This window comes from Meles meles, chromosome 21, assembly GCF_922984935.1.
Source record: "Meles meles chromosome 21, mMelMel3.1 paternal haplotype, whole genome shotgun sequence".
Classification (NCBI taxonomy): domain Eukaryota; kingdom Metazoa; phylum Chordata; class Mammalia; order Carnivora; family Mustelidae; genus Meles; species Meles meles.
In genome coordinates, this window is record NC_060086.1 from 18,441,494 (window position 1) to 18,452,320 (window position 10,827).

A 10,827-nucleotide genomic window follows, 5' to 3' on the forward strand; every position below is an offset into this window, starting at 1 on the left:
AAATTCAAGTTCGGCCCCCGCCCCAGAAGGATTCCTGGGGTCCCTTGCAGTAGAGGTACCACGAAGGGTAATCTTGCTCTATCCTCCATCACCCCATGGCTGCCAGGGTGTTATCTGTGTCTGAAGGCTTCACCCTGTGCACTCGAAGGAGAGGGACTGTAGGTCCTTCTGAAGGCAGACGCTGACACAGAGACAGAACCGTGAAGAGTTTATTGGGGGGATACCAGGAGAGACAAATCACAGGGGGCAGGATGGGCAGGGAAAGCATTCAGACCACCAGGCAGAAAGCATTCATATCTTTACTAAATATAAACTCATTGGAGCCTGGTTGTTGGAGGTCAAGGAAGTCTTCAGATTACAAAGTGATTAGCCTGTAACACAAAAGGATTTGGGTTAGTACAATAGGATCTTATGTGTTCCCAAATGCTCTCTGCCTCCCATAGTGTATCTGAGGCCTTGGATGAACACTTGAGTGTGTGGCCGCCTCTGTGTGTCTATATGTAATAGAAACGAATTGTCTTCACATCTCACATATAAATCTCTGATTGTACCCGTTCTGTTAACTATCTTTTACTTCATTGTGGCAAGGACCCGAAATTTAATGGAAAAAGGGGACTCTTTGCTTTATCTTTGAAATGAGAACTGCCACTATCTGGGCTGAGGTATTACACTCTTAGTGTATTTTGTGGACTTAAATGAACATATTTTGACACTCATCGGCATGGAGCTATTGTCATTTAAACGTGAGAACAGTGAATGGTCAGAGCCCAGACACTTTGCCTATTATTTTTTTTTTCTCTTTGAGACAGAGACTGAGAAAGGACAAACTTGTGAGCGAAGAGGGAAGGGGGAGAAGGTGAGGGAGAGAATCCCAGATAGACTCCACACTCAGCACTGAGCCTGACTTTGGGCTCAATCTCAGAAGCTCAAGATCATGACCTGAGCAGGAATCAAGATTCTGCTGCTTAACAGACTGAGCTGCCCAGAGGCCCCTGCAGGTTCTTTATGTACTTCAACTCCTACTGCTCTAGTGACCTCAGAATCCAGTATGCTCCCCCTTTCACAGATAAAAAAAAAAAAAAAGCCGAGGCCCTGAGAAGGCCTCACTGAGAGCTGGTATTTGGGCTGAGAAATCAGGAACACAGACAAATCCCCAGGACACTGGGACTGAAGTCCCGGGGGAGGTGCACAGCTGCAGGCAGGGTGGTGATGCAGATGCAGAGGCCTGGTGACAGGGCTCCAGCTAGGGCGGCTCTTGGCCAACCCTGACTCCCCCACTAATAGTCTGATTCGGGCTGAGACAAGGGCCACATTTGCTGGGTCTCAGTACCAGCTTCACGTGTTCTCACTGGGGGAGATAAAGTCAGCCAGACAAGAATCCCCAAAGACCATGTTAAATTTCCCAAATCTCCACAACAGTCTTTCACATGGTTCAGAACCTTCAGAAACTCAGGGAAACAATGCTCTTTATAGAGTACAGGTGAATGGCTTCATGGCAAAAATGACATTCTGAGACAAATAACGGCATGATCCACACTGTGTGAGTGAACATATGCAGCAATCGGTGTGGCCCACGCGGTGTCCTCACACTCACTCTCAAGCTGCTGGCCTGCCGGGGAATGGCCTCACCCTCCCTGAGAGAAGCCAGGGATCTCCCTGAGCACCTCCAAGCTTCTTGGCACCCACAACCTCCTGTTTCTGTGTGACTCGGGGCTCCCTCCCTTCCTTCTGGACACACCTCTGGTTCTTCCCTTATACGGAACACACCGTCTATGTCCTTTCATCAGTGTGTCCCTCCCTTCGCTCAGACACACACCCTCAATTCCTCACATTAAGAGCAGGCCTCATCCCTCCCAGAGCACAGAGTGTCGTCTCTGTACCATGTGCGCACGCACACCTGCTATGCCCAGCTATCAGAGAAGGGCAGCTCTCTGTCACCACAAGGGACCTGCCAACCCCCTCAGTGTGACTGGAAGACAAGGTCCATCAATTCTATCTATGGAACAACCGGAAGAAAGTTACCATGTCCGTAGCAGCCTTCACTCCGTCATGACATGAGAGGCCCGTGGACAGCACCGCTGGTCTTGTGGAGGACGCTCCAGCATCCGTATCTGACACAGGCCACGGAAAGGACAGAAGCTTCTCCCCCTGGAAGTGACTGAGCAACATTCCAATGAACCCTCTACACCAGCCACCAGCATTGGCCACTGTTTCTCGTTCTCACCTCCCTGACTGGACAAGAGCATTACCAACAAGTTTCCAGACTGCAGAGGACAAGGGCAGACCCCTACACTAATGATCAATGAAGGGACCACAGCCCTGTGTCAGGGGTTTACACAACTAAGGAAATGACAGCTCAAACTCTACACGCTACAGATGAAGTGAGAAGTGTTTCATCCCTCCCAGAACGACATATGCGGATGCTGGATGTGCACGATGTAAGAGGCAGATGTCTGCCATTGTGCAACGGAGACACTTCCTTCCCAACAATGGCACCTGCCCACTGCTCAGTGTGTGCAAACAGCCAGGCACATGCACATGTGTCCTGAGGAACTTCAGAATCTTATTGTGTCCCCAGCCCAGTTTCCCCTTGAATGTCAAGCCCTGAGCACAAACTCTGCCTCTGCTCCACCAACACAACTGCAAGGTGATGATCTGGAAACAGATACGCCTGTAAGCTCTGCTCCTGTCCCCTTGAGCTCCACAGGCTTCTGATTAGGACCGAAGGCCTAGAAGGGACAGAGGTGGATTGAGAACGGCGATGCCATGCAGGATTCAAGCCAACCCTCTCCCCCTGCCACAGCCTATTCCCCTCTCTCCCTCTGGAGGGTCCTGACCCACAGGACTCCCCTGACCCCTGTGGATGAAAGAGGGAACAGTCCCTCACTCTCGCAGATACAACCACTCTGCCCGGGAACAGATGTTTCCAGAACTAATCTATAATGCTGGAAAACTGGGGCCTCCACACGTGAGAGTGATGTGAAGGTTGTGCTTCATCCAGCCCAGAGCCCAAAACATCATGCCCGTGTAGTGCACCTGGGCAATGCTTCTATGTCTGTCCTCTGTGAAATGTCACTTTTCTTCACCATGGCAGACACCTGCTGCCCCGTTCTGTATGGTGAACCAGACAGTCCATGAGATGGACGTCCACCGAAAGTGGAGGAATGTTACCAGGTCCTCACTCGGGCTTATCATTGCACTGCAATGTCTTGTGGTACCACCTCTCCATCCTCTCCACTGACAGAAGGGGTTCAACTATGAATAAGCTTTACGACTCACGTCAGTTCAGATCATCTCACCATGTGGTGGAGGAACGAGGTGTGGCTGAGGCCCCCATGCCCACCACTGTGGAGGTGGATGAGGAGGAGGGAAGCCTGGTACATTCCACCCCATGTGGTAGGGCATACGGAGGGGCCCTGGGCAATGAGGAAACTCTCTCACACCTCTACCGACCTGCAGAACAGACAAGAAAATATTTTAGTAAAACAGACAAAAGTTGCAACACAAGAAAAGAAACCAAAACAAAGAGCTCTCAGCACCCGGCTCCTTCTCCAATGCCACCTTCCAGGAGAGCTGCATCATGCTAGAAAACGTTCATGCCCCTCCCAGCTGGTGCCAGTACAAGGAGGGGGGAGAGGGCAATGGCTGTTACAGGAAAAGCCTGTCACCAAACATCACTGCCCATGTCTGCCCACGTTCACCAGCAAGAAGTAGTGTCTTAACGATGAAAAAGGATCATTGCAAACTAGTAAAACAGCACATTCCAGACACGGAGGCATTGACATCCAGGACAACACTTCCTCTTTCCTCCTCAGCCATTGGAGAAGATTTTGGTTTGGTCAGAATAGAGAGAATGTGACAAATTGAATGCCCTTCCTCCACAAAGTTTCCGAGCCACTCGAGGGGAATCATTTGCTTGTAAGTCCCTGACTGTCTCCACGCTGCCTTGCCTCCTGACAAAGGGGTCCTCTACTCTCTACAGCTTCTGTCCATGGCCACAAAGACACTTCAGGAATTAGGGGCATGTGGTCTGACAGGGGCACTGGAAAAGTGTCTTCTGAGGAACATGATACCAATAACCCTTATTACACTCAGCAGCTGTGTTTATCTTCAAACACAGTCATTGGAAATTTCAACATACTGAGTTACAGAGTATTTTTGTCCAATGGGAAATGAAGATGGGAAGGCCATATTTAGAGAATTCATAAAAATGTATATGCTTTCTGATGGAAAACTCCACATGTGTGTTGGGAACAGAAATCAGCTCACACGGTAACTTAGGACCAAATGACCTGCTCCTGGAAGCCCAGCTGAAGGGCTGGGAGGCAATGGTCATGCAGGTAATCACTGACGTCCCCCTTCAGACCATATGAATGGGTTGCGATTATGACAGTGCACCCGAGAGCTTTATTACTTCAAAATTCTTGTGGAAAGGGTGTAAGTAGGTAGGTTCTACACAGCATGTTTTCCAGCAGAGGTAAAACAGGGATGACTCGTGAAACTTGCCCTGAGAACATTCTAGACTGTAAAGGAGACAGTATAAAATGCAGAGAGAGTTTTCCCAAGGTTCCATTTTTGAGGATTACCAGACACATCTAACCCCAGCATGAGCACAACACCAGTGCACCTGAACGTAACCTAAAGGGAGTCGGGCCGGCCAGAGGACTTCACTGTGGAGGGAGGGGTCCTTCTCCCCCAGTTACTTCCCTGGTGTGCACTGCAGGCAGGCAGGGGTGCACACACACGCACACGCATCTTCCCCACCACCACGTTCCAAGACGTTCTGGCATCGGTGCCAGAATGGCTACCCGTCCCCTGTGTCTCCCCTAGAAACTGGGGTGAACAGATGCCATGGGGAAAACTACTGTCACCACATGTTAATATAGGTCTGCACCTCGACAGAGACAAGGAGTCTGCTGCCAAGGATAATCAACTCAGGAAAAAACTCCATTCAGGAAAGGCGGGAATCTACGCCTGGGACCACACTTCCCCCATCATGGCAAGCACAGCATCTCCTTCTGTACATTGAGAACAGACACCATGAGAGGCCATGGCAAGCCTGCTGTCCACGCGTGGAAGTGCACCCGCTCATGTGTTAAGCGGCAGCCCACCAGCAACCCCCCTGACCAACTCTGCTTCCCTCCCTGACAAGGAGGTGTGCTACGCTCCACAAAGGCTGTCCATGGCCACAGACACCGCCGAGGAGATAGGAGTGTCCGGAGTCCTGCAGAGGACCTGGAAGAGCGCTTTCCGAGAGAAGCACGACCCCTACGAGTGAGCGAGACCAGCTCTGTGGATCCGCGTCCCCGACATTCAGACACTCTTTAGCTCAGGCACAGAGCGAATGCATAGTCCTTGGTGCTGAGAACCACTAACGGGCCGATTCGACATCCCCAAATGTAAACCGATGTGTCTGGAGAGCACGTGCAATGCTCCCAGGATGGGTCGGGAGAGACGCTATGAGCTGGCACAGCCACCAGACCCCATCAGCAGCCGCTCACAGGAGCACAACTGAAACACGTGTGAGGTGTGGGGCCTGAGGGGAGTCACCAGGATTCCCTCTTTGGGGCCGCTGCTCCAGGGGGCGTTTTCTACGATGCACCTGCCACCTGCCAGAGTTCACCATCATCTCACCCAGGGGCCAACCGGAGGGATTCCAGCTCACGTCTGCACCCACACAGATGGGACGCACAGGAGGTCACAACTCACCTTCTCCACCAACACTCAAGCTGCCCAAAGCATGTGGCCCAAGTGTGAGGCAGTCCAGGCTTTTCCCATTTTCCATCTGTGAGGACCTCTGCAGACATCCTCCCAGGTTAGCCTCCTGACCCGAAAACCAAAAATGCTCCTGCTCCCGCAGGAAAACAAACAGCAAGCAGTCAGCCGGACTAGCCGACTTCACTGTGGAGTGAGATGTCATCCTCCTCGAGTTATTTACACACACGTACACACGCATGCGCACAATCACACACACACACACACACGAGTTATTTACACACACACACACATGCACGAGGTGAGCATCCTACCCTCACGTGCCCCTAAGCATCTACAGCTTTGGAGGCACGAAGGCCAGGACAGGGAGCTGTCCACACTGCAATCCATTTCAGAAACAACACAACTAAAAACGCCAACGGCACTTACCGTAGGTATCTCTGGGTCCCTTTGAGGGCTGGTGCTGCCGTTCATTCTGGGAACTGGTCTAGGTGCTGGATCAGACAAAGGTCAGAGGTTTATTGTGGTTTGCATGCCCTCCATGCCTTCCTCCCCCATCTTGCACCCTTTCCCACACTTGGGTCCCTTATCAGAGTTTTCCTACGGGACTCATTTGCTAAGAGAGACACCAGTCACCTGACTCTTATGGGAGACAATCCAGGGCCGTGGTTCCAGTGTTTCGGTAAGTAATCCATCACGTGTGGACAGGTTGGGGAACAACTGGCTGGAAATCAACACTAAAATTGGGGTGCTCAACACACATCAGGCAAAATCACTTTTTCTTCATAGATTAAACATCGAAGTGAGAATATCCTTGCATGGGTGACATCCACAAACCCCCAACATGAATGGCCCATGTTCTCTTCTCAGGCCTCAGGTGCATGGTTCATTTGTCCATCCTGCAGATGAGACCTAGCATGGGTGACTAGCCAACAAGTAAACATTTCAGGGAAGAAACAGACTTTGACAGTTGTATAGTCATGAACAAAGAAAACATAGGCAGATTGAGCAATAAAGCTTTGGCATTACACCAATAACATGAGAGGAATAAAATATATTTCATTGCTGAATATGGTCCCACAGATTACAAATAAAACAAAAATATAGGAATCTCCATAACAAGTAAATGAATGCCCTTTTTCACAAATAGTCTTTTTTTTCCTTTTTTTTTTCAACCAAGGCTTGACCACTGAGTCAAGGTGGGAAGGGAGCTCGGCTCCCACCTTCTCAGGCTCAGCTCTTCCAAAGGGGGTGGGGTGGGGGTAAGGAGTGGAGGGGCGTGAGCTCCACCTGTCACAGGGGCAAGTGTCCTGCTGCCTGGGGGCATATGAGGAAAGCACCCTCCTGTCACCCCTTCAGACAACCTGCAGGCTTGTGATTCTCTCCAGGACACACAGCAATCACCCACAGCAACAGGAAGGACACTGTGTGGTTTCCCAGAAGAAATCAGGCTGCTGCATTTCACATCGTGCTCCCTACCTTGCCACACAGGCTTCTGCAACTCAGGCCTTCCTGGCATCGATTCACACCTCATGGATCCCACAGGGAGCATCTCCCTTTCCATCATGTGCAGTCTTGAACACAGAAAAAGAATGGACATCTCTAAGAATTACAACACCACGTCCTCTCCTAGACACTAAATAGCATAGCCATCATCCCTCCAAACACCCGTAAAAACGCACATCAAACTCTCACACCTGTATTTCAGGTAGGCGTTCTCCCTGCTCTGCTGCACTAACCTCCTCTCCCAATCCCAAGCCTTCATCTGTGGGAAAAAACACACCCACCTTTGGTTGTGCCCGACTGTGCCCCAAACGAAGATGACGAAAAGGAAAACACTTACCCAGTTAGCCAGAGCATTCCTCTCCTGAACTGCGATCTGAAAAAAAGCCAACACACCAAAAGCCCATGTTCAGGGCTCTAAGGGCCACTTCCATCACCTGCAGGGGGCGCCAAGGGGTCAGTGTGTCGGACACAACTCAGGTTACCTTTTTTTTTAAAAAATTTGTTTATTTACAGCATGACAGTGTTCATTGTTTTGGCATCACACCCAGTGCTCCATGCAGTACGTGCCCTCCCTTTTTACCCACCACCTGGTTCCTCAACCTCCCACCCCCCGCCCCCCGTCCCTTCAAAACCCTCTGGTTGTTTTTCAGAGTCCATAGTCTCTCATGGTTCATCTCCCCTTCCAGTTTCCCTCAACTCCCTCTCCTCTCCATCTCCCCATGTCCTCCATGTTATCTGTTATGCTCCACAAATAAGTGAGACCATATGATACTTGACTCTCTCTGCTTGACTTATTTCGCTCAGCATCATCTCTTCCAGTCCCGTCCATGTTGCTACAAAAGTTGGGTATTCATCCTTTCTGATGGAGGCATAATACTCCATTGTGTATATGGACCACATCTTCCTTATCCATTCATCCGTTGAAGGGCATCTTGGTTCTTTCCACAGTTTGGCGACCATGGCCATTGCTGCAATAAACATTGGGGTACAGATGGCCCTTCTTTTCACTACATCTGTATCTCTGGGGTAAATACCCAGCAGTGCAATTGCAGGGTCATAGGGAAGCTCTATTCTTAATTTCTTGAGGAATCTCCACACTGTTCTCCAAAGTGGCTGCACTAGCTTGCATTCCCACCAACAGTGTAAGAGGGTTCCCCTTTCTCCACATCCTCTCCAACACACGTTGTTTCCTGTCTTGCTAATTTTGGCCATTCTAATTGGTGTCAGGTGCTATCTCAATGTGGTTTTAATTTGAATCTCCCTGATGGCTAGTGATGATGAACATTTTTTCATGTGTCTGATAGCCATTTGTATGTCTTCGTTGGAGAAGTGTCTGTTCATATCTTCTGTCCATTTTTTGATCTATCTGTTTTGAGTGTGTTGAGTTTGAGGAGTTCTTTATAGATCCTGGATATCAACCTTTTGTCTGTACTGTCATTTGCAAATATCTTCTCCCATTCTGTGGGTTGCCTTTTTGTTTTGTTGACTGTTTCCTTTGCTGTGCAGAAGCTTTTGATCTTGATGAAGTCCCAAAAGTTCATTTTCGCTTTTGTTTCCTTGGCCTTTGGAGACATATCTTGAAAGAAGTTGCTGTGGCTGATATCGAAGAGGTTACTGCCTATGTTCCCCTCTAGGATTCTGATAGATTCCTGTCTCACGTTGAGGTCTTTTATCCATTTCGGGTTTATCTTTGTGTACAGTGTAAGAGAATGGTCGAGTTTCATTCTTCTACATATCGCTGTCCAGTTTTCCCAGCACCATTTATTGGAGAGACTGTCTTTTTTCCATTGAATATTTTTTCCTGTTTTGTCAAAGATTATTTGACCATAGAGTTGAGGGTCCATATCTGGGCTCTCCACTCTGTTCCACTGGTCTATGTGTCTGTTTTTATGCCAGTACCACACTGTCTTGGTGATCACAGCTTTGTAGTAAAGCTTGAAATCGGGTAACATGATGCCGCCAGTTTTGTTTTTGTTTTTCAACATTTCCTTAGCAATTCGGGGTCTCCTCTGATTCCATACAAATTTTAGGATTACTTGCTCAGGTTACCTTTTGATTGAAGGTGAGCTCAATCTCTTGCTGCTGATCTTGCATTTCTTCTAAACCCAACACTGGGTGTGATTTTCAGTCATGGCCATGTGACCATCCTCCTCTGATCTGTCCCTTCATACAATGGATCCTGACCCAGGAAGCACTTTCAGCGGACAGTAGGATCAAAGCTATTGTTACAGCCTTTCCTTAATCATTTTTCTTCACCTGGAGGTTCAGAACTGACATAATTTCCTTACCTGTTTTCAATCTTTCCCTCAGTTATCACATGACAAGTGTCTTTTGTCATGAAGCTCTATTCTCCTTTAACGTCTATCCTTGCCAAGGTTCCCAGGGTTGCAAAGACCAGCGCCATTAGATGGCACTACATTTATAGGTAGGACTCATCCTAGGACAAACTGCTCTCCTCAAGATGAGGACAACTGACACCACCCCCATGGACACTGGCGTGGAGCCAGTTTCCACAGAGTCAGGCCAGCGCTGGGGATCAGGACATGTTTAGTAACATAATTGTTTTGTTCCTTATATTTCCGTGTCTGTTAATTCTCTCTGGATACATCCTCTGAATTTCTGTGTATATTACTTGAGTCCTAATAATGTACAAAGATTAAAAATCCAAAGGGAACAGGGATTTCAGGAGCCATTAGTATGTAGTGTCTGAACTTACCTATACTTCTCCATTTCTTCTTCGGTTACTTTTTTTTTTTTTTTTTTTTCAGATTTTCTTTGGCAGCTGACAGCTCATTCTTGGTTGCATTCAGTTCATAAAGTGTCTCTTCTGGCTTCCTTAGATGGGAAAAGTATATATATATTGTCCAGTAGCCAAGGTCCTGAATTTCTGCCATTTATCCTCCCAGAACACTTGATGGCCTAGGTTTGAATGTCCCCACTAAAGGCACAGATGGACAACACAACAGGGAAATGAATGAAGGCCCCATTTAGGGTTAATGAAAAATCAGACTCTGGCTACTGCCAAGATCTCTGCAATCAGGACTGTCATTATACTTCTCTATTTCAATTCATTCACCATGTCACCAAATAACATTGCACTTTGTGCCCTCTCAGAGTTGATCATTGGTTTGAGATGGTGAAGGCTCATTTCAATTCAAAGCGAAAAGCCAAGCCTGAACATCTACACCTATTAGGATGAAGCAGGGCCCATTATTAGTCTCACACCTCCGTGGGGAGCCATGATCCTCAGACCAAGGCTGGGCCCGACACAGTGAGCCCGAAAGGAACCTTCCAAAATATGGCTTCACTGGCATGGAAACACACTCCCACACATTTCTAGGCTTTAGAAGTACAACCCCTGTGCCCTCTTGAAAGATTCTGGTGTAGGAAAAGGCCAATCGTAGTGCCAAAAATATGTCCTCAAATAATCCATGTGAACTGTCACATACGCAGGGTGTTATCTCAGGGAACAGACTTCAGATGGAAAACTGTCAGCTCCATTGAGTCAACCTTCTTGAACAAGACCAAGTTCATGGATAGTGAAGGCAGCAAATAGCAATGTTAGAAAGGTTGGTTTGCTGTGCTGCCCTCAGACTCTTTTGTTCA

The 10,827-nt window shown here is 48.4% G+C and overlaps 1 protein-coding gene across 2 annotated transcripts; it reads right to left on the minus strand.

Annotated features, from left to right (window-relative positions):
- Nucleotides 1-247: 247 nt before the first annotated feature.
- LOC123933500 (actin cytoskeleton-regulatory complex protein PAN1-like) lies at nt 248-7,244 on the minus strand. Of its 2 annotated transcripts, none has more exons than XM_045992740.1 (4): nt 7,195-7,244; nt 6,145-6,209; nt 3,300-3,453; nt 248-371 (listed from the first exon to the last, which is right to left on the minus strand). In XM_045992740.1, the coding sequence occupies exons 1-4, from the start codon at nt 7,232-7,234 to the stop codon at nt 367-369; spliced, it is 264 nt and encodes an 87-aa protein (XP_045848696.1). In that variant the 5' UTR covers nt 7,235-7,244; the 3' UTR covers nt 248-366. The 2 variants fall into 2 exon arrangements, with proteins under 2 accessions (XP_045848696.1, XP_045848695.1); XM_045992739.1 differs by lacking the exon at nt 248-371 and adding an exon at nt 2,630-2,729.
- Between the last annotated feature and the right edge of the window lie 3,583 nt (nt 7,245-10,827).

What these genes read in the sequence shown, in the direction of transcription:
- LOC123933500 (XM_045992739.1), bottom strand. Translation starts at nt 7,234, where the DNA reads ATGCCAGGAAGGCCTGAGTTGCAGAAGCCTGTGTGGCAAG. An exon ending in GCAGAAGCCTGTGTGGCAAG is followed by an intron (nt 6,210 to 7,194) that starts GTAGGGAGCACG and finishes TGTCTGATCCAG; the next exon opens with CACCTAGACCAGTTCCCAGA. An exon ending in GGGACCCAGAGATACCTACG is followed by an intron (nt 3,454 to 6,144) that starts GTAAGTGCCGTT and finishes TCTGTTCTGCAG; the next exon opens with GTCGGTAGAGGTGTGAGAGA.